Source organism: Geospiza fortis, unplaced genomic scaffold (genome assembly GCF_000277835.1).
Source record: "Geospiza fortis unplaced genomic scaffold, GeoFor_1.0 scaffold66, whole genome shotgun sequence".
Lineage (NCBI taxonomy): Eukaryota > Metazoa > Chordata > Aves > Passeriformes > Thraupidae > Geospiza > Geospiza fortis.
In genome coordinates this window covers 2,645,697-2,672,646 of record NW_005054312.1, presented here as the reverse complement: position 1 = coordinate 2,672,646, position 26,950 = coordinate 2,645,697, and the positions used below count along the sequence as shown (strand labels likewise).

At 40.2% G+C, this 26,950-nt stretch overlaps 1 protein-coding gene across 1 annotated transcript in view; it reads left to right on the top strand.

The window, feature by feature from the left end:
• The window catches only part of AMBRA1 (autophagy and beclin 1 regulator 1), a 116,814-nt gene that overhangs the window by 54,161 nt on the left and 35,703 nt on the right, over positions 1–26,950 (top strand). The window contains 3 exon segments of the mRNA XM_005419436.2: positions 10,675–10,785; positions 19,581–19,769; positions 20,205–20,359. Of these exon segments, the coding sequence (XP_005419493.1) occupies positions 10,675–10,785; positions 19,581–19,769; positions 20,205–20,359 (455 nt within the window).

Below are 26,950 nucleotides of genomic sequence, written 5' to 3'. Positions count from 1 at the left end.
ATTAAGGTCAAGTCTGCCCTAAAAAAGAAATAAAACCCACTTAAGTATCCATTCACTGTGCAGTGCAAGACCTGCATGCTGAGTGTCTAAGTACTTCTGCTGCCTTAGTTTTTCTGAATGTGTCTTTGAGTTTGCCTTTTAACACTTCTTAAAAACAATGGAATACAGTGGTAGTCTCCTTTAATCTTGGAGTCAGTTTTGTAATTGCAGTGGGTTGGAACTGTCTGTGATGAGCTGAGCTGTGGCACAGATTTTACAGAAGTCACTGCAAGGTTATGAGTTTGGCCAAACTTCTTGATGGAGTCCTGACTTCTGGGAGCCCTTATGCTGTGTCACTGTTCCAAATGTTGCATGGTTGCTTCCACATTGTTACACTTGGTCTGTCAAGTTGTGGACTATCGTGCTGTGTCCGTGCTGCTCTGCATACTCTGGGATCTGGGTCACCCCTTGAGCCTGAGTCTCTGCATTGGCTTCAAACAGAGATCCCTGCGCCCTGGCTGGGGTGCAGCAACGTGCTTTATGCATTAAAGCTAGTGGCAATAAGGAATGAGTCTTGTTTCCATTGCTGTCATCTACATCATGCCAAACCACCCTCAAAGTGGGTGTTCCATGAGAAAGTGTTCAGAACATTGTGATAGTGAAGTACTTTATTTGCTGTAGGTTTCTTTTACTTCGTTCTGTTTCAGTTGGAATAATGTGGTCTCCATATTACATTCTTCCAGCCTGGGCTTCCTCCTTTCCATCTCACCATGCTTTAAATTTAATCTATTTTAATCTGCCTTCACAAGAGTTAAACTCCCGTTAGATTTTGTGCTTTCTCAGCTTGCTCACTTTCTGCTTTCTTTAGGTTGTGTGTCTGTTCACTGCTTTAGCCAGCTAACAGCAAGTCTGTCTGCTTAATTTGTTTCTGTCCTGCCTTTTCTTCTTGTTCTTTAGATTGGTGATACTTTATGATGTGTCCTGCTCAGAAGATATTATTCCTGTGAAAATCCACCTCTGAACATGTTTAGCTAGTGCTCTGTATTGTGCAGATTCAGTCTGTGTCGCTAAACTGACACAGCGTTTTCATTACAGGTAGGGGGTGCACAGGGCTGGTGCTGTAATACAGCAGTCCTGAAATATGTTTAAGGATAGTAATAACTTTTGCAAGTCTTCCATTCACTGGCAAGTACAAGCCTTTGAATACATTTTTGTGCTTGGCACTTCTATTAATACTATGTGTGCTATTTCCACAACAAAAAGTGGCTCCAGTGTGGAAGCTTGTTGTTGTACTGATACACAGTTAAACCTGCAGAATTTAAACCCTTCCAGGGAACCTACTGCTTCTTGAATTAGTAAAACTTTGTATTTTTGCAATGTGATGGTTGATAAGGCATGCAGGTGCTCTACAAAGACATTGCTGAGGTTTTCTCTCAACTGCAGATGGGTGTTTTGTTATAAGACATGCACATTTCAAGTTGTGCTAAGCACACATTCTTGCAGTAAGAGCTGCAGAGGTGGTAGCTGGAATTTGGCTTGCTGATTTGTTTGGATTAATAGGTTTTCATGTAGTTAAAATGCACACTCACAATGGAAAGGGCTTTTCTGTAGAAAGCAGTTTGACTTGTTATTTTTGTGTCTATTCTACATCTGTCTGTTGGTGTAGCTATATTGGTTAGATGGGAGCGCTGTTAGAACATTATTTGAGCCTCTTAGGAAGGGGAATTACTTAGTGTGAACCAAAACTGTGGCCACACTAACAAACTATGGAATTGATGGATAAAGTATAACCTGAGTGGAATATATGGGCTAGAGGTGGCAACGCTCTTGGCACACGGTCTCAATGACAAGAAATTGCAAAACCTCTCAATTATCTTAAATTATATACAACAGTTTTGGCAACACTGGATCAGTCTGATACATGTTAACATCTATGTTAGATGAGTGAACTGCAGTAGACCTCATAGACAGTGCGATGTGGCAACTGTGGAGGGGCCAAGCATTAGCCTTGGGTGGTAAGGATATTCTGGTTAAGTGGCAGCAACCCTCTGAAGCAGTTTTTTGTTGCTACACTGGAATCCAAACACTACTAAGCTAGAAAGGCAACTTCTTCAATGGCTTTTGGCAGCAAAAATGTCTTAATAGCATACTGATTCAGTTTCTCAGTGCCTCTGTTACTGGCCGAGACCCTGCTAATGGAAAGGGCAACTGTGTGGATGTGCCAGTGGGACCTTAAAAAGTTTTTCTTTGATAAGAGAGCTGATGTTGGGATATAGACAGGCAAATGACCCTTAAAAGATAGAGATTTTGCTTTTTTCTTTGACATATAGCAGCAGTATTTGAGGACTGCCCACCCTGAGTCAGGTCACACAATAAGCTCAGGTATGCTCTTGAGCTGGGAGGGCTATTTAGGCAGGAGAGGATAAGTCTTGGAAGGCAAGTCCCCCTTTCTGGTATAGCTACTTGTGGAAGTTTGTCCTTGTGTTCTTCAGAAATGTGGCAAAATGAGATGGGAGCTCTGGAAACCGGAGAGCTTAAGAGTCTGGTGCCTGCTCACAGCTGCTTGGTGGAAGGATGCCCCCTTTGTCTGGTCTCTGCGAGACTCTCCATCTGCAGCAATTAGGATTAGCAGGCACATTTCATGCTCTGAAAAGTCAGAAAAGGAAAGAAGAAGGAGTTTTACAAAAGGAAATGCCTGCCAGGCACAGATTCCACTCTGGTTTTGTGCAGAGAATAAACACAGATGTGAAGGTTAAAAAGCATTTAATGACAGGCTTGGTAATGGTGCAAGGGACTTAGTGATGGGAGAGAGCAGAGGCATGACGAGTTGCAGAGTAAGCAGAGGGAGGAACCCCAGACACACAGACCACACATTAGCTATTGAGACCTTCCTAGTTCACATTGCCAGGGATTTCATTGAATTCTGGCAGGAGAGATACGACATTTTGATTTGGAGAGTCACCTTCTATTTCTGGAAATTGACAACGAAGCAGGGGTGTGAACATGCCTGCATGTGTGGATTCAGAGGTGAAGGAAGTGAATACACATTTCTCTAGAGACTGCAGAGTTCAGCTCTCTTCTGCCTTTTCATCTGTCAGCATGTCTTGGACTCATTCACTACTTTCCCCACCCTGCCCTTTATTAATTTGCAAAACTCTTTATCCTTTGCAGAATCAGTTGCTTTGGAGCAGATTTCAAATGTATTATCTTACTGGTTTTTTAGTAGATGTGGACCTCCAGATGCAGAAATGCCTGCAACCCAAATTATTGTTTATCTTCACACTGACAAGATAAAGACTGTCTTCATTTTTCCAGTATTTTCCAGTTAGTAGATATCAGACTCCCATTCCTGGGCAGTAGCTTGATGGCTCTATAGCTGATTTCTTAAGATTTCAGAGAATTTTGTAATAGAAATCATGAAGAAAGTGTAAATCCCTTTCTCCAACCATTTACTCATTGTTTTATGTTAGGGGTTCTTAAATGCATACAGACAAAACGCATAAAAGGCTGCAAGTATGCAGAAAAGGTCAAACCAAAACATTAGTTAAATGAAATGCAGACTGGAATATATTTTTAGTGCTTGAATCTTTTCCCTAAAAGGCTGTACTGAAGGAAACATGTTTTACTGCCTGAATCATATGGTAGTGTGAGGCATGCTTTTAACACATGCCACTACCGTGTGGAAATAAAGAAGGGATCTCAAAACAAGTTTAGCAGCTCCAGCAGTTTGCTGATATGAAGACTCCAGCTTTGACTATCCTTCCCAGCAAGGGGCCTAAATGAAAAGAGAGAGAGCTTGTTTGACCACCCACTTCTCAAACAGCTTGCAGATTGTTTCAGCCAAGGGTAATAGGTGTTTCTTTTATATCCATAACGCTTTCCCGCTAAACTCTTTCAATGTTGCAGCATCTCAATTTGCAGAAAGATTTCTTTTCACTTGTCTAGACCCATGACACTTATTTTTACTTGAGAGCTTCATGGAGCACCTGTATCTCTTTACATGCCATTCCAGTACTGTATCCAGCATCAGAATTCCAGGAGTTTCATGATGGTTCCTAAACAACTGGTGGTTTGCTCCTTTAAACGTGTATGTGTGCCTGCTGTTACACGGTGTAAAGCAATAGTGCAGTGGAGCCTTCCCAAGGAACTTCCCATCCACTGCAGGTAAAAGCATCATAAATTACTAATGAGAACACAAATAGCTGAACCTAAACAGGATTTTTCTTATAAAGAAGAAAGTAGCATTTAAGACCTTCATTTGAGTTGTACAGATGTAAGAGCATTACTAAGACTTAGAGCTCTGCTTGTTTTGCAAATAAGATTTTCGGTTCTCTGGTGAATTGCGCTTACTACCCTGAAAGAATGGACTTGCAAACTGTGCATAAGCTAAATAATTATGTATCACTAACAATATGCAACTGTTACTTTCTGTTCACTTACTTGGTTTCTTGCCAAAATCAAGATCTTGGTTGTGTCATTTGTCCCTTCTCCTTTCTAGCACTAAGGTGATGTGTAAGTAATACACTGGCCTGCCCATGGTTTAGGTGGTATTTCTCTCTGTTTTGTTGTGTTCTGGGATTGGGTTTTTTTGCCTTTTTTTTTTCTTCTATGGCATAAGAGATTATGAATCTTGCAGATAAAAGATAGGGTGCAGATACTGTTTAAATCCTGTCAGTCTTTTATTGTGGCAGCACTGTACTTGGGGTGCTGATTGGTAGAGATGTGGGAGGTAGAAGGAAGGAATTCTGTGTATTCCTCACAGTTTGTTTGAGGTTTTTTCTGTTCAGCAGTGCATACCTGATATTGGATGGTTGGAGAAAGTTCTTGTCAGCTGGGAGACTTAGGCCACAATCTGTTGCTACCAGAAGCTGAGAGGTTTGATGTAGCTACAGCAAGGAAATGAAACTGCTTGTTCTTTATTGGTCACCCTGAGTAGGATGAGACCGTCCTAAACAGAGACATTATGTATACACAAAGGCTGTAATAAGAGAATTTATTTTTCACAGAGTACAGAATTTGCCTCATCCTCAATTCTGTGCAAATATTATTGGCTCACCTTTTGCTCTTTCAGGAAACTGTCTGTGCTGTTGCATATCAGATTTTCCAATTTTCATGTGTAGCAGGGTGACATGAGATGGGGAATCTCTGTAGTGAACAGCAACAGAGTGTGAATTCTCTTAAGGAGAAGAATTGCCAGCTTGCTTGATGAAATGCAAGCAACACAGGTAAGAGGGGATGCATTTGAAAAGGATCTTAATGTCTTCTAGTTTCCCTGAGGGAAAACTGGACTCTACCATCAAAGACAAATGCTTGCTAGACACATTTCTCTATTAATTGTTAGATGATCCAACAAAGAAATAAAATATAGGAAGCTAAGACGTCAAGAAGCCATCTTGACTCTGTTGAAGGTGAAGGCTTTTGGCCAGGCATCTGTTCTTCTATTGTTTATGCTTGTTGCAAATTAACTGATTTCCTTTTGAAGTCTAAAACTTGTGGCTGAAAAATTCCCTTTCCTATATGATGTTTGCATTGTTCTCAATATAAGTGGACCCCTTGGGTACTTAACTGGCTCCTATTAGGATGGTCATCTTCACTTACCTACAGCTGAGCCCTGCTCCAGTTCCCATAGCTGATAGGTCTGTGGAACTAGGCATGCTAAGCCTTGCCCCTTTTGAAAGGAAATTTTGCAGTGGGAATGAACATGAATGGGAAATTACATTTCTTCTTATTTTATACATCTGGAATAAAGAAAAAATAATAGCCTTTTGAAGGTTCATCCTTCAGAGAGCATAGACCTCTTAGAGGCTTTCTCAGTTAATGTTGAATCTCAGATCCTTTCAGTGCTTAGCATATGCTGAACTACTCTTAGTAGCATATTGTGCATCCATTCATGAAAATCATTTTGTCCGTTTCCTATTTACAGCTTGCTTGTACATTGAAGAACAAGCAAAAGAAATGGTTGAAAATACCAGGTTGCTCTGCATACTGTTTCTAGAGCATTAGCCCAGTTTGAGATAGATAGCTCATCCACTTCAAAGGCTGTGCCTTCGAGGTAGCCTGGAACAGAGATTTGCTGGGGCTTGTCAAATTCACATTCAGAATTTAATATATTTACTGTCTTCAAAGGTGGTCCCCTAAACTAGGCTGTCCCATAAAATACTTGAGGGCTGGAAATGTATAAGAACCTGTTGCATCTCCACTAGACTTTAGAAATCATTTTGCCAGAATTCAAATTGTTTCAAACTGGTTGAGAGAATCTGGTGTATTCTTGCAGCAGAGAGTCTTATCCTTGGTTTGTCAAATAGATTTGTTCTGTGTTTTGGACTTCCTGGAGCCTGGATTGTAGTAAATCTAGAATAAGTAAATGTAAAACCCATCAATTCTGACAGATCCTTTCTACAAGTATAGATAAACCCAGTTCAGCTACAGTTGCAAATGGTTTCATAAAGAGAAATTACCTTTCAAAGGTACTCATACTTTGAGATTTGAGTACTAATCAAGGGGGAATTTTATACCAGGGACTAGTCACTCCCTCAAACTGAGTCACAAATTAGCTAAGGGGTTTCTCCAGCTTCCTCAGGCTTATCTGTAAGCATTATAATAAAATTTTCTTTTATTACAAGGGGACCTGATAGATACTAACAAATTAAGGCTAAAGGTTCTAGCCTAGAAAAAATTTGAATTCTGATTTCTGTTAAATACATGGAAAAGAAAATCCCATGCTGTGTAGATGTTCCATGTTCCCAAAATGTGTACCCCAAAGCCTATGTAGCTCTAGAGTATTAGTTGTTCTTCTGAAAGTTTGATAGTAGTATTCTGAAGTTAGCCTGCTTTTCACTGAGGGAGTGCTGGAGTGCCAAGGGAACTGGTTTTGCACCCCTTTTTTCCTTTCAGTCTGAACTCAGACATTGGCTTGCATGGCTTGATTCATAAATGAGCAATAGTTGACTGGCAAAGGTTCATTTCTCCGTATGCCAAGATATGTTGGATCCTCTGAGGAGGTTGAGACTGATGGATAAATATCTGTCACATGTAGGTGGCCTATAAGAAAAGATTTGAGGATTTTTTTATTTAAGTCTTTGTTAAGACTTTCTTCCCCCCCAACTCTTTAAAGTCTTTTGTCATGTGCTGAGTGGGAGTGGATGGAGTTCAGGGTGGTGGAGGGGAAAAGGGGGGCTGCTGAAAGCATTTATCTTCATTTCTGCCATCATCCAGTGTTTATTACGCAGTGATAGACAGACGCAGGAAAGCTGCCAATCAAACCTACATTCACTGCATTTCAATTGGCCCTTGCATTGGATTTCAGCATTTTGAAATCTACATCATCTCTGCAGAAAAAGGTCGTTCTGTTCGTGAGGATGACAAGCCCAAGACCCTTGGGTACCCACTGCAGTCATTTGTGATCCCATCAAACAGTGGAAGACCCAGGAATCAGGACTGTCAGGTGCTTGTAAGAGCTGATCTGTTGCTGCCCAAATTTAAGAAGATACACTGTGTTGTTTGCCTCTAGGTTACATATACTTGACAAGCAACAGCACCTTCTCCTCTCATCCACACTGAAACCCTGACTGGGCAAACCCAGCTGAGAATGAGTTCTCATGCTGCACAGTGAACAAAAGCTCTCTAGTGAGGATTTTCACTTTCCTGAGTCTTCCAGGTGTAGTCTAAAATGTTTCCCATAAGCCAAAGAGGACAACACAGGTTAGGATGGCATATTTCTGTGCTACGGGGTATTTTCCTCCCCTAATTCATTGTCTGAAATGTTTACATGCTTTTAATCATCTTTACTGTAGGACAGTGCATGCATGTGGGAGGCATCTGGCAGGACTTGTAATACAAATGTTATGCCACTTTGTTATATGTATATAGATATAATTTAATAATTGCACTCCTCAATTACATAATTAGTATAAGTGGAGATAATTACTTAATAAAAGATGTAGATCATGGATTTCTGATTAGTGTTAGTTACACTGGTTTGAAGCCTTCAAGAAATGGACCAAATTTTTCTGAACATGACCTTTCACACTAAGAACTGTGTTTGCCTGTGTCCTAATCTTTTTGATAAAGGTATCTGTTACCTGCAGCATTAGCATTACTCAACAGCTTGTGCTAGCTCTGAAATTTGCGTGGGGCTGTCCTGTAGATGGGGCAGTACTGCTTTTTTCCACTGTTAATTTCTCTGTGTGCTTTTTTCCACTGTTAATTTCTCATGTGATGTGACTGCCTTTGGAGGTGAAGAGGGTGCAAGGTTCAAATGAACACCATAACTTGAAGGCTAGTTATGGCGTTCATTTAAACCTCGCATCCTCTTCACCTTACAGGGAAAGGGATGCAAAGATGAGAAATTTTACAGAAAAAAACCAAATCTGCTTGCCAGCTGCTTTTAATGGTACTTTTAGCAGTAGGTGCAGCAATTGTGTGAGCCAGATGAATTTACTGTTTGTGGAGCAGTTAGTGATTTTGCTAAGCTTCTCTGATGTAGAGGGAGAGCATGATTGTTCTCCTAAGGTAAATTCTTCTCCATTTTATATTTTGCTTGTTACACCTGTGAAGGTTGTTCTCATTGCAAAACAGATGATGTAACTTTGTTACAATCATCCGTGATAAGATCAATATTCTGGAATTATGTGCCCTTGGTAGAATTTCTGTTGCCTGTCTTCACAGAGTGTTTTCCCTGCCTTACTCAGTCCTGTAAGGCAGCTGCTACCTTGCTTGTGATGCGAGTTACTGTTTCCCTGCAGGAGGTCCCACTGCTTCACATTTGTAGAGCACCTGTTTTTCTCTTCCCTTCCTGAGGGCTAAAGGCAAGACAGCAGAAGAGCTGCCTTTGTGTACCAAATCCAGTGAGAAGACTTTTAAAGATGAAGCAACATAAAATTTAATTGTCCTACTTCTGGTTGCCAACTGTAATTTCATTAATTCATTGAATCTGCTTTCTCCAGTGCATATCTTCTCTTCAGAGGAGCCCTTTGTTTTGAGGGATATAGAAAACAAGGCCTTGGGCATATGTTACAGCAATGGAAATGTTTTTAATTCTGCTCTCCAAGTGATCCGTGCATGTCTGACAGAGGCAGGTACAGAGATGCAGCAAATGTACAATGGAGGTTGGTTGATTGCTGGAGGCCTCTGGAGACAGAGTTGAGTGCACAGGGTAAAGCTGTCTGCTCAGACAAGTCTTCTTCTTGGTATATTTCTGAGCTTTCCCTAGAAGCAAAAATCAGGACTCAAGCAGCTTTCTTGGTGTATTTGTTTATCAGCACCAGTTTAGAATTTGCTTACTTACTTTACCCTGCTCACCTTGTTCTTTGCTTTACTGAGAAAGCATAAAACCTGTTGATGTATTTGTGTGTTCAGGCATTTTGGGTTTCTTTCTCTTCTTTCTTTTCTTTCTTTCCTTTCTCTTCTTTCTCTTCTTTCTCTTCTTTCTTTTCTTTTTCTCTCGTGCCTGAGTGGTCTTTTGGAATTTTATAAGAAAAGTAACTATCCAGCCATCCTACTCTCTCCATCTTCCTCCACACCAGTTTAACTTAGTAGCAGGTAGCAAGCTCTTAACTCTGCTCAGGTGTCTGACGGAGTTGTCTAAGTGATGTCTCTTCTATTACTGCTGCTGTGGCAGCAATGTCCTGAGCCAACCCTTCTAGGAGAGTGAAGGCACTGACTTCGCTGTGTACTTCCCACAGGAGTGGGGAGATGCTGAAATACAGACTGTGTAGACATGGAGGCTTTGCTTTTAGTCAGTTGTGCTTGGGAGTGATGTTGCTTTGCTCTCCCTTACCAAACTCTGTGACACTGGATTTCTCTGGTTGCCAGGATGTGTGTGTAGGACATGGGTTGCCTGTCCATGAAGGCCTTAGAGACTGCAAATAGCATGACATTTTTGACTGTAGTACTACCATGGATGAGCTGTCTCTTGTCTCCATCTCCCTGGGAGTCCCATTTGATGTGTCTCAGCTTTCTCAAATGTGTGCTGATTTGAGTAACCAGTGGCTGTTCCTTTGTGCTGGGAAATATAGGTTCTTTGTGATAGTTTCTAGAATTATGCTTAGCCTTTTGATTTTAGGCTGTTGCCCAAATCCTGGGGCTGTTAGGAACAGTCATGGTGTCAGAGCAGCCCTTGCCTGCTGTAGGCTGGGCCACACAAAGCAGCAAAGGGCCAGCTCCTAGGTTTTCCAGGCCCATATTTTGTTACAACCCTTACTATGTGACAAATACTGTAAGCAACCTCTATCTTCTGAGTGAAGTTTACAGTAGGAGCAGTGATTATGTCCACAAATCTGTGTAATTTCCCAGGGCAATGCTTTTCCTCCGTTGGTATTCTGATATGCCTTCATAGCTGTACTAGACAGTTTTGGGTCTGTGAAAATACAGCTTCACTGTTGATAAGTAGAATGCATTTGCACCAAATGAATTGATTAGGATTTTGCCTTGTGTTCCTGGGCAACTCTTATCTCTTATCAACTTTATTTTCTTTCAGAAATGTGTTGCAGGGAGATGCTTTCCTGTTAATTTCCTGTTCTCTCTGGCTTGTTGAGGCCGTGCTGCCATTTCTGTAAATAAGGTTACTTTAAAAATCTAGATTTTTGAGTATTGGATTTTGAAAGGTTTTCTATGGTTTTGTCTCCCCAGCTTTTTTTTTTTTTCTTGTTATTCTTGTAGAGGTTAAATTGCTAATTATTTCCCCCTGTTCTGTAGGTGCTGTGATTGGGGATGGACAATCAGCTGTGGCCAGCAACATTGCCAACACCACCTACCGGCTGCAATGGTGGGACTTCACTAAGTTTGATCTGCCTGAAATCAGCAATGGTAAGTTGGAAAAGACACCAGTGCCTTATTTTAAGTCTATGCTAACCAGAGCTAGGGTAAGCTCTAGGATCTTTCAAAGGCAGCTGTGTGTTTCAGGTCTTGTTTGTTGTGTTGCATTGGGAACTGTAAAATGCTTAGTCCTTTGAGGAAGTTGACTAAAAGCTTGTAGAGCTGTTCCACTCTATATACCTTGTGTATTCTTGCAATCAGCAAATCCATGTGCAAACAGGGCTTGTTTTTTGTGAGCCTTTTCGCGGGCATGTACCATTCTCTTAGAATTCTGTATTCAATGTCTTCATTCTCTTACTAACAAGTTCCTAGAGAAATACTGTCTTTATAACTTTAAATTAGAACCTGCGCATGAACTGTGTATGATTTCTCTAAGTTATTGACATTCGTGTGTGTTAAAGTGCTGCAATACATTTTGGGAATCAGGACCCTACTCTGTTGCTTACCAGAGTGTTAGAAGCCCAGGGAACTAAATGTAACTTCTAGTCATTTGCAAAAGCAGTGATTAGTCCTGTTTCTCAGGTAAAAGCTATTTTTGAATCAGCAATATTTGAGCAATATCTGAGCAATATTGCTGATTTAATTTATTTTCTCATTCATTTTGTGAAAATTAGACCACAGTTTCATATGTGTTCTATGGCATAAGCTAGCTCTCACATTGGAAAAGACTTCCTTATGCAGGCACAAGCATGTTTGATACTTGTGGTCAGCTGATCAAAGAATGACATTTTCAGGGCTAAAACTAACTTGACTAGAAAGACTATTTTTAACCCAGAATGCAATCCTGATATAGCTTGTTGCACAGCTGCAGAAATGTTTGTGGCAGCCTGGGATGATGATAAGAAGTAGATATTCATGAATGTTCCTTTGTGCAAGTGATTTTTAGCTTAGGCCATCTCTGTGCATATGTGCAACTCACTGCTTGATTTCTCAGCAAAAGCAGATTGGGTTCTACTTTAAGGGATTGACTTTTTTAGGGAGAACAGGGATTGATTCTGTTTTCAGAAAGACTTCTGCTTTCACAGGTAGTCACTAAAATTAATTGAGAAGAACTCTCACAGTCCCAGATCTGTGTGTTCTACATTTCCAGAAATTGCATATCTGACAATAGATGTCTCTGTGGCGTAGTGTCCTGCTGCTTAAAGAACCCGCAAAAGGAGAATGTATGGTGGCACTGCAGTAGGAGAGATGCAGAGAATCAAAATCACAGAATCAAAGAATAGTTTTGGCTGGAATGGAATTTTAAACATTGTCTCATTCACCTCCCCTTCTGTGAACAGAAACATCTTTCAGTAGATCAGGTTGTTGAAAGCTTCACCCGGTCTGGCTGTCATGGTTTAGCCCCATGCATCCACTTCCTCACTTCCTTCCTGCCTCCTCAGGCTAGGAAGGGCAAGCAGAAAAAGGTAAAACTTGGGGGTTGAAATAAAACCAGTTTATAATTGAAATAAAGTTAATAAGAACAATAGCAATAGTAGTAATGAAAAGAGGGGGGTGAGGAAGGGTGAGAGGAGACAGAGGGGAAGTGGGGCAGGGAATAAAACCCAAGGAACACAAGTGGTGCACAACTCACCACCCACTGACCAGTGCCCATCCCATTCTCAAAGAGTGATTGGCCCCTTGTGGCAGACTCCCCCAGTTTATACTCTGGGTGTGATGTTCTATGGTGTGGACGATCCCTTTGAACAGTGTGGATCACCCATATGGACCACATTCCCTCACGGTTTCTTGTAAGGGTTGGTACTCAAGGCAAAGTTTTGCCACATGGTGGCAATATTTTTGGAGGTCCTGCCAGACTCTGGAAGAGAATAAAGATGAAGTCAGAGGGGGAAGCAACTTAAATTCTTTGGGACTTCTCTGCGAGGTGTAGAGTGATTGAAGAGTGCTTCAGCTGCTCATAGCTTATTTTTTTGCCTCATCTGGCTGCTGAGGAGAAGGCTGTTAATTAAAAAGAAACAACAACAAAAAAAAACCCAACATAAGATGTTTGTTTATAATTTATCACATTCCATAGAAATTAGGAACCATCTGCTGCTCAATACATCAGTGTTTCAATCTTCTCCCTTTCACCTACCAGGATGCTTTTATTCTGAAAAAGTTTCCAATTAGCTGGAAAGTGGGTATGGTTTCTGTTGTCATTGTGTCCTTCTTGTGGGCCGCATTCCAGCTACAAGTCCATCCCCAGCCCTTCCAACTCCCCATGCTGTGCTTCATTGTTTTTGGCTTGTCCATTTTGTCGTGTGACCATTTGGAAATATTCATTTTTACTCGTCTTTTATATGCTGAGCGCAATCCTGGCATTTCTAGTCTGTTAACCTTATCTCCTGCCAGGGTGTAGTAGGGATGTATGAAGATGTAGCAGCTGTGTTTATTCTAAGCCAGGTATTTGCCAAGCTTGCCTAGGCACAGAACAAAGGCAAGCTGCAAGTTTGCCAAGGTGCATGACTTAGAGATAGGAGAGCATGGTGCTGAGAACATCAGTGTTGTGGGTTCAATCCACATATGGGCCATTCACTTCAGAGCTGGTCTTGATGATCCTTGTGGGTCCCTTCCAGCTCAGAATGTTTGGGATTCTCATAATCTCAAATGAGGAGCAGTGGATTGGATGAGTTTTTTGTGATTCTTCATGATATTGGAAATAAACTATTTTCTCAGTAAGGTATATGACTTCAGTAGCTCCTTTTTTTCCTTCCATTGTTTCCTATAATTCAGAGGTGGTCCTGTGAGATAATCTGCTTACACAGAGAGGTCTATTGTACCTCCTGGGACTGGCTTAAGCCACAACTGGTTTGGAGTTCAGGCAGATGAAATGATGCAGCTGAAGTTTGGGACTGCCTGCCAGCTCCTCTCTCCATCAAAGCAATGACTCTGTGGCCAACCTCCATCTCTGAGCAGCTCTTCTTCCTGTAACAGTTAAACAAAGAAAAGATAGTTTGGAAGTAGGATGTTTTCCACTGAAGCGGATGCATCTGAGTAGGTGACAGCAGTGAGATTAGTGCAGTCGTGTGATCTCAGTGTCTGGGCCCCAGCCCTCTTGGAAGCCTTGGGCTCAGGATGTGGCTCTGCAGCAGCAACCTTCCTGAGGCTCAGTCCAGCAAGAGCACACAAAAGCAGATCCTGGCAGTCCTAGGAAAATGGCTGTGCAGGGACTTGAGGAATTTTAGTCTCAGCCCTGTCTTTCTCTTTTAATTGCAAAATGCAGAAGGATAGCTTCAGATTTCTTTTCTCCTTTTGCCAGTTTTGCTTTTAATAGCTCTGAAATAAACATGACCCGGTCTTATATTGAAATTGTCAGTCATATCAGCATTGGGGTGGAGAATTTATTTGACAGCAGAGACACTGCTATTTCTGCATTTATTTAATATTCTTCTAGTGAGTGTTGCATATCCTTAAAATTCCTGCAACTAAGTATTGAAAACAGTGAAAACAGGCTTTTCATAATAAAATATTTGAAGTCTTTCTCTCTTGTTTATATTTTTAATGTAGTTTCTCTCATGCTACTCACTGCTCATAATTTCAGTTTCTTGCCAGTTTCTGGTGTTGAACTGGTCTCGTTTAGGAATCTGGAGTTCATCCTGTTCTAATACTGCTTGGGTCTTGAGGAAGGTGATTTGATCAATAGTTACTGATCCACAGTGGAATGCAGGGTAGCTTAGTAGAAGAAAAAAGAAATATTAAACAAATTTTTAAATAGGAGCAGCTGTTAGGAGAGTTGGGAGCTATCTCTAAGGGTGGCTAGGAGTGGATGGTGTGTCCAGCACAGTTTTCCTTTGGCAAACAGTGCTACTGCGGCTGGCATTCCAGGCCTTTCCCAGCTTCAAGCATAATTAATGTCCAAGTTGGCACAACAGCTTGATTAATTTGTTCTCTGATGTTTCTTTTGATCTGTTTTGTCAGTTCTGTGGTTGCACTAACAACAAAAGAAAACAGGAGATAAAAGGGCAGTCTTCTTGCAGTAGTTTTCCAAAAATAGCAATAATTTTCCCCCTAAAATCTTCCTTATTGGCTTAATCTTCGTAGATCAGGCTGCAAGCTCAAAGAAATCAAATAGCCTCTGGCTTTGTTGAATGCATGGGTATGTTTATCTTTCTCATCTCTTGAGAACCTTGTAAATGCTGTCCTTAAAATGAAACCTTGCTGAGATTTCCACCTGTCACATTTAGACTTTTTCTGCTTGCACAGTAGGCTCTCTTGGTTCCAGATGTAGGTGTTACCTGAATCCTCATCCTTCGTAAATGAGGGCAAAGCAGATAACAGTAATGCCAGTGTGAATCAGGTGATGAAAGAGTGAAATAAGTAGCTCTCTTTCCTGTTAAGCACAACTTGCATCTGTAATATGTTCCCAGCACACATCAAGGTGGAAAGACAGTTCTCTTTTGGCAGGAGGGCTCACCTATTATGTTTTGCTAAGAGACATTCAACGTATGCAGCAAACTTTAAAAACAGGATGATATCCATTCATGTTGATCTTCATTGTGGACTGCTCACCAAAAACCTCTTTGCTGTGCTGGAAAAGGAAGCAGGTGTGTGGGGAAAATCCATTAGATAGAAAATGAGTGAACATGTGCTATGTGATTGACTCTGAGTGACTGCTGATCCAAACCCAACATTGTTGTAAAAAGACATACAGTAAATCCTAGATGAGGAAGAGAATTAGAGACCTGGAAATGAAAAAAATGGCCATGGAACTATGAGGATATATACAAAACATGGCGATATCTCCAAATCAGTAAATGGTACACAATATAAACATTTCTTAACTTGCAAAAATAAAAGTGTGGAATTTTATCTTAGGAATGTCCAAGTTTGATTGGATTAAAAAACAAAAACAAGTTTGATTGGATTAAAAACAAAAACAAAAGCTGAGAAAAACATGGATTCTCTAGACTCTGATTTTTCAGTAGTTACAGAGAAATCAGTATCTTTCCTCTCTAAAACTTCCTGTACCTCTTTGAAAAGCAGGAGTTCATTAGTACAGAGTGGTCCCTGGGCTAAATAGGTTCTGTTTAGGATCTGTCCCTGGACATGCTGGAGCAAATCTACAGGAGGGCCACGAAGATGATCAGAGGGCTGCAGAACTTCTACTATGAAGACAGGCTGAGAGAGCTGGTTTTGTTTAACCTGGAGAAGAGAAGGCAGCCTTTTGATACTTAAATGGATCTTGGGAAAAAAAGTGGAGAGAGACTTGTTGTTTGAGCAGATGACAGGACAAGGGAGAATGATTTTAACTAAAAGAGGGAAGATTTAGGTTGGGTATTAGGAGAAAATTCTTTGCTTGGAGGGTGATGAGATACTGAAAGAAGTTGCCCAGAGAAGTGGTGGATGCCCCATCCCTGGAAATGTTCAAGGCAATGTGTGATGGGACCCTGAGCAGCTTGATGTCATCAAAGGTGTCCCTGCCCATGGCAGGAGGGTTGAAATGATGTGATTTTAAAGGTCCCTTCCACTCAAACTATCCTATGATTAAATGACACCCATACCTGTGCTCTGAGGAAGCAAGTCTATGTCCTCGTGACTTCTAACATTGAGCATCAAATGACAGTAATTAAGAATATTGAGAAGCCTTGGCTATCTCATGGAAAATGCAGCCAGACCCCAGAGGTGCAGGACAAACTTTTGTATCTTGCAGAATAAGAATAAGAACAGTTCTTAGACCCCCCAAAAATGGACTGGACTATGTTGGTTTTTTTCCCAATAATCAAAGTTTTTTTGCAGGGTTGGTGGTGGGACTGTTTCATAGATGTACCTTTAGCAAATGCTGTGCATGTGTGCTATGTTTTTTTGCTCTGTTTGTTGTCTTCTTGCTTGGCTCTCTTTTAAGTAAAGTCTTGTGAGAGTCCCAATACTTAACCTTTTTGTATGTTCCCATTCCCCCATTTTTTTCTCCCAATTTTTACAACACTGCTGATTAGAGTACCACTACAAAGGAATTGATGAGAAAGGACCCCTTATCCAAGGAGAGTAGTTCACTGCTGCCTTAGAGAATCACATACTGTAGTTCCTAAAATTCTGTCTTCTAATTGGTTAAATTCTTTGGTCCTTTAATGACTATTGAAAAGACTGTTTTAGAATCTTGCTATTTTTGTTGAAACCTTTTAATCTCCAAACTCAGTGCTTTTTTTTACCCACTTACCTGAGTAGTGGTCAGTTTTCAACATTATTTGTAGAAAATAATTGATGTTTTTCTGCCACTTACTTTCTGTAGTTTTTGAAAATACAGTACATTTCCTCCCCTCCCTTTATTTGGGAGGTGTGGTGTTGGTGTTTTGTGTTTGTTTGAACATAAAATGAATGTTTCCTTTTCCCCAGTCATCTTCTTTGCTGGACATGTTATCATTTAGGGTTTAATCGCTCTTGAACGTGGGTGGCCCAAACTGTGCCCAGGGGTCCTGTGTGTGGTCTCAGCACAAGGCTGTGTATCAGCACTGATATTTCTTCTGGAATTGTGTTCCCTAGTGCAGTTTAGGATTGCTGTCATTTTCACTATTACATTGGGTAATGGCTCAGTTTTTGCTACAATAGCCAAAGTTGATTCTCTCATGTTTTCAAGTTCCTGGGTGAAGCAGAAATATATAAATGTCAACACAACCTAGAGTTCCACTGTCAACACAACCTGGAGCTCCTAGAGTATAAATAGGACTAGTTTTGGAATGAGTCACTCAGAAGGAATCCTCCCAGTTTGACTGGGATTACAATGGTAGAAGCTGTTGTCATGTATCCTTTAGCTGGTTCACAGTACATACTGCAGTTCTTGTGTTGATGCCCATCTTCTCTTGTGGTGACATAATGAGTGTTTAAATAAAGCCTAGATTTTTTTTAAAGGCATGCATTTTAATTCTGTCTTTTTTTAATTAAGCAGTACAGTCTTTAATCTTAATTCTCTTGTCTTTCTGTTCAACTAGCTTCAGACTAAGCAGTCAGGAATTTTGTCATCTTTTGAACCACCTGTTCTTTAAGGGCCATGTATATTTCATGTACTGGTATTGCAGCCTTGACAGTGACTACAATTATTTACCTTTTTCTGTTCAGCACCTTTCTGTTTATACTAGGCTGAAAATGACTGTTTTTAGCAGCTTCAAGACTGAAAAATTGGTGGAATAAATTTAGGGTACAGGTGTAGGTGGTTTAGTACAGAATGTAATTACATAGTCCACTTTTAATCCTCATCTTCTTTTTCGTCAGAGTTTCCTAAATGGAACAGTAGATAGAAGTTGATACTCAGCCACAGGGGAAAGCAGTTCCCAGGAGAAAGGTCTTTGAGACCAGAAGAATTAAAGATGAGGTTCAGTGAATGCTTTAAATCGGCAATGCTGTATGAAGGGCAGTCCTGTCTGCTTCCTTCTTATGAGTACTTTTTGTGCTGCTGCAAGCAACTATGCAGCCATGGCGTGTACTGGGTTGGGAAACTGTTCTGGTTAAAAAAATGACCTAGACAACAATCAGTAATTTCTCATAGCAGTTCCCTGATGCAACTTTCTTCTACACTGGTGTTGGAAACAAAGGATGGGATTTGTCAAAGTACTGAGTTACAGCCTTAATTTTATTTACAAGTTTGGACATTCAGAAATATGCACAAAGCATTCTTTTACTGTTAGTACAGGAATGGTACTGTTGGTGCCATTGGTACTGTTACTTGCTAAACTAATAAGGAATCTAGACTAAGGAGTGCCTTCAGAAACTTGCTTGCAATTGTAGCTGAACATATTAAGGCCTCTTCTGGGCTAAGCATAGTCTGTCTGATGTTTTTCATCTGAAGATCATTTCTGGACTGTAGAAATCAGCAGTGTTCTACATGGTGCTGTAGCTTCAAACACGTGAGACATCTTCTACCATGCAAACTTCCTATATTGCAAACATGGGTCTTATTTCTATTATTTTTAATATCTCTATACTCTTGAGTTTGAAAATACTAGAACCTGAAATTTCTCTATCCCAAAAATAGTATATGCAGGTTCAGCTTCAAATCTCCTGTAAAACTGAACTGCATTTAGTTTAGACTGGTAGAGTAGACATCACTCTAGCCACGTCTTAACAAGGTGCCACTGAACTGTTGGGGTTGATGGCACTTAGAGGCCTTGGAACCTCATTGTACTAGAGCTTGTAGTCTTCATATGCAAGGGATTAAAATAAAACTATTGTTTTGTGGATTTCTGCTCACTAGTCTGCTGTACAGTTACTTCACTGATACGCATGAGTGTCTCAAATACTGGGATAATTAAATGGAGGACTGGCTGGAGAAGTCTCTGCCCTTTCTCACTGACTTTATCCAAGATGGGTGTGGAAATCAGCTGTCAGAAATTAATGTCTGTATCTGCACGGAGGAGATTTTCACTCATCTCCTGTTTATTGGAGATGAGAAGAGCGGGAACTAGGCGCTCCACGAGAGAAGGGGAAATGAATTAAGACGTACTGTTTCTAATGAGAATGCTGCTGGAGTTTGTCAGTGTCATGATTTGAGACTTGTTTAAACTGTGCTGTCCTTTGCAAAGGATGCTGTTATGCTTAACAAAGGGCAGTGTTTGATAAAGTGCAATTGCTATTATTTCTTGGCTGAAGGCTTCAGGAGGTGAATAAATTTAATTTCCTGGGCTCGTTGCAGTGTCTTATCTCCATTTTGGAGCAAGTTATACATTAATCAGGGTACTAACATTTCATAAACTTTTGGAGGAAGCTAAATGTCTTGAGTACCTTTTGCATGTACTGTCCATTGTCCAACATTAAGTTTACATCTTACTGTACTCGTTCAACCTTAGTGCTATAATCACTATTCATTTCTTTCTTTGCAGCCTCTGTGAATGTGCTTGTCCAAAACTGCAAGATTTACAATGATGCTAGCTGTGATATCTCTGCTGATGGGCAGCTGCTGGCAGCCTTCATTCCCAGCAGTCAGAGAGGCTTCCCTGATGAAGGAATACTGGCTGTATATTCTCTGGCACCCCACAACTTGGGCGAGATGCTTTACACAAAGCGATTTGGTAAGCATACAGCAAGAAGTCAGGGTGGGTGGGATGTGACAACCTCAGAACTTCAGCCATCAGTAAGAAATGCAATAGCTTGAACGTCAGTAATTGTAGCAGCAGGAAACATTTGGTTGCCCATGTAGCCAGCCACAGACACAGTACTGCTGGGGAGAGGCTTGTGATATGGTCTGGACAAGTATGGTGCTGGTATGAGGGAGCTGCTGAAGAATAGTTTTTAATTCCTTAAAGGACTTCATTGTCTTAGTGACAGAACACCTACAACAAGGAAGTGTTTTATAAAATTTGTAACTTGTGCACGTCTCCCTATTCTCTACCCCTTGTAAGAATGAGATTAATATGGCATACATTATGTGACTGAAAAAGCTGTGAGGATGAAACAAGGGGCAGGATGTCAACCCATGAGAGGAATAATCCCTCTTCTCTTCATAGGACCTAATGCCATTTCTGTGAGCCTGTCTCCAATGGGCAGATATGTTATGGTGGGACTGGCTTCCCGACGTATCCTGTTGCACCCCACTACAGAACACATGGTTGCTCAAGTTTTCAGGCTGCAACAGCCCCATGGTGGAGAAACCTCTATGAGGGTGAGTATATGTGTATCCTGCTTGTGTGTGTTTGGCTCCAGCCTAGTAGTTAGTTGTTGGGTTCTGACAACAGAAATAGAACGCTCCAGAACCACTGAATAATGAATACACAAAGGAATTTATTGCAGAGGTATGCAAACATGGCAGGAGAATGTAAATACAACAGAACTGTGAAACTTTTCTCTTGTTTTAAATATGATGATGAACAAATACATTCTGTGTTGTAATACATTCCTAGGGCTAGACATTATTCAGAGTACCTAGTAGGTCTTTTGTACTTTTTCAGGTGATATGCATCTTGCTTGTGGTACTACAGTTGATTTTGCTGAGGCAGCTTATCAGCTGAGTGTTCAGGATCATTTTCTATCATTCCTAAAAGCAACTGACCTCTAGGAGAGCAGCCATCAACAGTTTCAGGAAGGGTAGGGGCCAAGCTTCATATCCTACCTGCAAACTGAAGTTGACCATGCTTTTCCCAAACAGGCTTTGCTGGCTATTTATAAGTTAGTTCTTAATGCATATATAAGGATATTTGGCAATGGAATTATCTTTATGTTCTGTTTTGTGTGGCAGCTGAACTGTGATCCACTTTGGCTCATTTAGTACCTGAGGGAAAACCTTCATCTTTTCACTAACTGCCAGAGTTGAGAACTTGTATGTCTTGCTTTCTTAATGAGTGAAGCACAACAGCTGTTCAGTGATAGTTCTAGGTAATAAAAGCCATGTCTAGTTCATAATGCACAAAGAGAGTTAAGGAGTCAGAACTAAGTAATTTCTAAAGCTGAAATTTGGGTTGGATTCAAGTTCTAGACCATGTATTCAGGTGACTTGTTTTAGGAGATGAAAAACAAATCTTCAGAATTTTCACTTTGAGGGATAACTTTACCATTGTGAAACTCGTTCCATGAGAAATCTTTTTGTCCTGTTGTTTTCTTTTCTAAAATATTTTTTTTCTTAAAGGCCTCTGTAATTATTATTACTTTTGGCCATACACTGTTTTCTCAGTGTACAAGGGTTGCAGTGAGGCATTTGTCTAGTGACCTGATACTGGGGACAGACTTGTCGCTGGGTGAAATTCCTTGATTCACCTGATCTGAAACTCTTGTTTGTTGTCATCATCTGCTCCATATTATAAGGCAAGGGAAGATAAATGATAAAGGTATTCTTTGGTGCACCAGTCAGCACTTTTTCAGACCTAGTTCTGAGCTACCATTCTGGTATGAGCCTCTCAAAGAGACAGAAATTAAAATGTTTTTAAGAAAAAAAAGTACAAATTGGTTTACAGGTACAGTTGGTAAAAGCTGTGTGGATATAAGATTACAAGGTACATGGAATCACTCTCCTGTAAGATCATTTGAAAATTCTAGTTTGCCCTAGTACTGTTCCTTTTTCATCTATTTTAAGATCCTAGTGAAATGCGTATTTTTTTCTGCCAGAAACTGGAGTAGCCCTTCCCACAGTCTTTTTACCATATCATAAGTTAAGACAGAGAAGTCCTATTAGCAAAAATCACATCTTCCTCTCATCTCTCCTTTACATTTGCTCTAAGCTCCAGTTGCTATGGCTTCTAGCCCTTGTCTTTTGGAGACATTTTTCTGCAGCCAGCTAAATCAGCAAGCTCACTGTCTAAATGTTTCATTTATATTTCTTCATCTCTATGTCTTCAAATGCTTGTACCCCTGCTCTTAGTCACCATTTAGTGAAGTAATGCTTTGTATTCTTTAATCTTCTCTTGTAATTTAATCTTCCAGCTTTCTTTTTTTTTCTTTTGAAGTCTCTCCAAAAACCCCTTATTTTCTTTTTTTTTTTTCTTTTTTTTACCCCTTGTTCTGGGATGTATTTAAATGTACATAATGTGATAAGCACAGTTTTACCAGAAGCCCACAGTGGATAGTTATTTTCCTTTTGGATAGCAGCCTTTATTTATGCAGTCAGAAACCATTGAGGGGTGCGTTAGTTTTCAGGGAGGTTGCTGTTTTGGTGCACTGAAAATTTTGTACCATTTTTTCCCACTCTTGCTTCTTAGACTTGCTCCACATCATTGCACTTCTGTCTTTCTCATCTGCTGTAGTTCTGGATTTTTTTTTCTCCAGATGGATTGCATGTATTCTAAAGGTTGCTTTTTTCATCTTGCACATGTATTTATAGCTTCCAAAACCTTTCCCCCACGTTTTGAAATCCATCCAGTCTAGCAGGATTTGCTAACTATTTAGCTGTTTTCCCCTATTCCAGATAATGTTTAAAGATGTTAAAAATATCTTATTTCTGACAGCTTTGGACTTGGAGCTTTATGCATGTGTGACAGGGTCACAACTAGATCAGTTTGAATTAATTTGGTTAAAAAACTTTCCTCTTGAGTGATGTTGAATACTGTTTCAACATTTTGGTGTGCTGCTGGTTGTTGTTATGCAGTCCATAGGACCAAGCTTAGAAAGCATACAACTGTCAATTTTGTTAATACTGCTCCTCTGTCTAGTTGTAAAAATTAGTGCATCCACCGCAGGTATTTCCTCTGCCTTGAGTTTTGCAGTAAGACTCCTTCGTAAGTTTGTAATACTTTTCAAGGCGTGCAAAATGAAAATAGAGTTTTAAGTAGGAAACTTCATCATATTCTTAGCACACTGTCCTTAACACAGCTGATATATTCATTTTCAGTTGAGTAAAAATCTGTTTATAGCTTGGCCAGCATGCAGAACAAAAAGGTTTAGGAAACCTGGTGAAACTGTATTCTTTAATATCTAATTTAATATGCACCTTAGAGAGAATCAGAAAGCATTTTTGTTGCCTCTCTGCCAACAGCTTGTAATACAAAGCACTTGTTACTCAAACTCTTAATTAAAAATGAGTCAGAGCCATGTTTGAAGCAATATTTTGTGGATATTTTAATTATACCCTACTCCAAAACTCCCAAAAGAAATGCTACATTACATTCTTTGAGAATTCTCATAAGTTGTTTGACAGTTCTTCTGCCTTCCTGCCTGCCTGCCTTCCTCCCTGCCTCCCTCTTGGCTTTGGATTTGCAGTCAATGAACTGTAGAGTAGGGCTTGGCAACATGGCCTCCAAGCCACTGCTGACCAGTGCAATGATTATTTCTGATTGTTTCTGATTCAGATTAACCTTTCTTCCACATCCTTCACTAGCAGTCAATGGTATGCCGATTTCTATTGCTTGGAGAGTTTCTTCCATCTTGCTGTTAAAAGTGAGGTTTGAAGATGCAGTTAATTAATTTAGTTACATGAAACTTTTATACATTTAATTGTACTAGAAATTCACTGGCTGTTGATGCAATTTTCTGAGAACTATAGCAATTTGGGATTGTACTAAGGAGCACCTTGGTTGTACAAGACTACATTGTCTGTATGCATCTTGCTGCTAGTATTTCAGAGAGATTGGGTAGAGTTCACAACAGGTCAGGGCTGTCGTGATTTGACAGTTACGAATTTTGTTCAGAAATAAAGTCATGAATTATCATCAAATGTGGTGGTTGTGAGGTAGAGGTTTAAGCTTTTTCTGCTCACTCCCTTCAGATTCGGCTGATTAGCATTTCACATGGAAACCTCGCTCTGCTAAAGAACAATTTTTAAACTTCAGTCTGAAAAACAAAATCTTTCTAGTAGTGTTGACTTTTAACAGGAAGGGTATGCATGAACATCAAGTGTTTATTACTTGTGTTCTTGGGGGATTTTTTTGCAAAGCTCTGAAATGTATCTGTAGCTGGAGAGAACAGGGAAGGAATTGCTTTTAATTTGGGGGTGGTACAGATAGCAGTGATGCTGGGAATTGTCTGCAATTTGAGTTTCAGAGATGGAAAGCTTGGAGACAGGACTCCAAATGTGGAGGAAGGATAGGTTTTGTAGCCTGTTTTGAAAACATAGGTGGAATTTGTTTCTAAATAAAGAATGTCTGTTTTCAAGCTATTTGGTTTAGGGTGATTTTTGAATTCCATGTGCTTCCCAGCATATATGGACATTAAAGGACTTAGAAGAACATGAAATTAGATTCTTGTATGGAGCTGAAGGTCCTTAGAAACATGGGATGAGTAAGGATCATATTGCCCTGGATCTGATAGCAGTGGGTACTAGTGAGAAAGGCAGCCAGAAGGTAGTTTTATTTCTAGCATTCACAAATGCTGATGCCCTTGCAATGTTTAGTGTTTTTCATTCTACCCAGAGGAAGATAACTTGTAAATATCAGCAAAACATGATTACTGGAATCCAAATTAAAATGAAACCTTGAAAGTAGCTTTTAAGCTGAGGATATGAAAAGTGAGGTAGGTGATAGAAAAATTTGATTGACATGAAGCTGAAGAGCAAATCATACAATTTGTGGGGATAAGGTGACTTAACCAATTCCCATGTCAAGTGCTGCACTTGCTTTGAATGTGGAAAAATTCAGGCTGTAGAGATGCAGAATTAGTTCTTGAAAAGATTGCTGCGATTTGGGAAACATTCTGATTAAGTGGTCAGTCAATAGCCTGGATGGAACAGAGTATGTGTACACTTCCATTGTAAACAGATGGAGCATTCCAAATACCACAGGAAGAAGGGCCTGAAACAGAAAGACTTGCAGAGTTTTAGCACAAAGCCAAGCTTTTTTTGTTCTAGCATATTAACTCTTAATGAGCACAATGCACAGTGAAAAGAGGCACAGTTTTCCTGAGTGCTGTTGCATTTTGAGCTTCATGCAAGTGTCAATAAAATGTATCCAGCGTTGTCTGCAGAGGTCACTCACTGATTCTCTGGGTGAGCTGTGCAAGCTCCTGCAGCCATAAGCAACCAAGCTTTAATCCTGAAAGCAAACACCCTGCACATCTGTTTCACTGGGGCAAAAGTTAGTTTTATCAGAAACCTTGGTAATGTGAAAATAAAATTGGTTAGGAGAAGATAAGGAGATGGCTTACTGCAACACATTACCTCCAGTGAAAGAGTTCGTGTGAACTAACATATTTCTGAGAACAAGAATAGTGTACAAGAAATTACCAGCCTCTTGCTGTGTTGTTGAAGAATGTGTTGGTATGTTCCCTTGGGTCTTCTTTTGCGAAAGATTTGACATCTTCAGGTCAACAGGGTGATCTTCTGACGACTCCAAGTAGAACTGCAAATAATATGTCCAATTACTGCGCAGAGAAATTTTTCGCTCTTGGCAGAAGTCAAACCACATAGATGTTTTTTAGCCTTTCGAAAGGCCGTGCAAAGTCACAGACTGCAGGCACTTGCTGATACTAGGAAAAGGGCATGGAAACAGAACCCTTGTTTGACTGAAATGGGAAATCCCTCCTTTTAATAGAGTGGAGCATAATTGTCTGGTTGAGACCTGGTAGTTTATATATTCTGTGTATTGGCAGATTCTGTCAGATATCTTTAGGAAAACAGGTCATATCTAAAACCCACGTTGGTAAACGCTGCTTATGTAGGGTACTGTAAAGAGAGCTGTATCCAACATCACTGGTAAATGCAGCACAACCTTGGGGGTGCAGATGGCATGAAGATTTGCAGAGATGTGCGCATTTGAGTATGGATGCAGAAATATGCAGGAATAGTTTGTTGTAAGACTTAGATATATTTCTGTGTTGACCAATTCAGCTGTGTCTGCTTGAAGTCTGCTAAGACACAGCTTAGAGGAAACTAAAAACTCATTAGAATCCTTCATAAGATACTGTGTTAATATCTCACGTGATGGTTTAACATGGGAGCAATGTCCCTTTTAGCAAACTGATGTGAAGAAAAAGCAAATGACATCTCATCAGGATGTTTTTACTTAATGGGATGTGAAACTGAGAGCCAAGACATTTTGTTTAATATGAGGGCCAGTATTTGGAGAGCAGAGCTCTTGCAGTTCAGATAGAGCCTTGAGCCTATTTGCCCTACAGTAGCTACTGTTAGCTTTGGTGCAGTTTGGTATGTAGTTTTAACTAGATTTAAGAAATTATAGCAAACATGATTCTACATCTGAGATTATTTATGTGCAGTCATCTTGCCCAAGTCATTTAGTTGGAAGGGAGCCAAAGTGAATTCTTACCAATTTGTATTGAAATTGTGCATGGGCTGAGAAGAAATTGCTGTTTGCTATTTCACAAAAACTTTCTCCAGTACTTCTTCTTACCATCTTCATTTAATTAAATTTGAACCAACTCTTTCCTCTTGTATTTATTCCTTCCAGACATGTAGGCAGCTGGATGTCAGCCTCTTTTCACCTAGATGAGGATGCAAGTAGCTCTGTCATCAACATATTGTTGACATTTGATTTGTATGCCATTCCACTGAGGCTCAGGAGACGGAGAACGGAGTGGAATGGCAGCTGTGCACAAATCCTTTGCTCTTGTCATTGGATTTTTAACATATTGTAGATGTCGCTGTTACAGTCTCAGCATGACATTTAATGAGGAATTCACAGATACTGGTTTTGGTTTGCAGTCTGAGTTAAGGGCAAAAATAAAAAAAGGTTGCCGTTCCTTTTGCCAGAGAAATGGCGGTATGTCTGTTAGATGGATGCAGCATTGAGAGCTGTTGGTGATTTTTGGAAGAGAGAGTAGCAGTGGGATACAGTCCTGTTTGCACAGTTCAGTTTTTTTGTGCATCTCTGCTGAATAT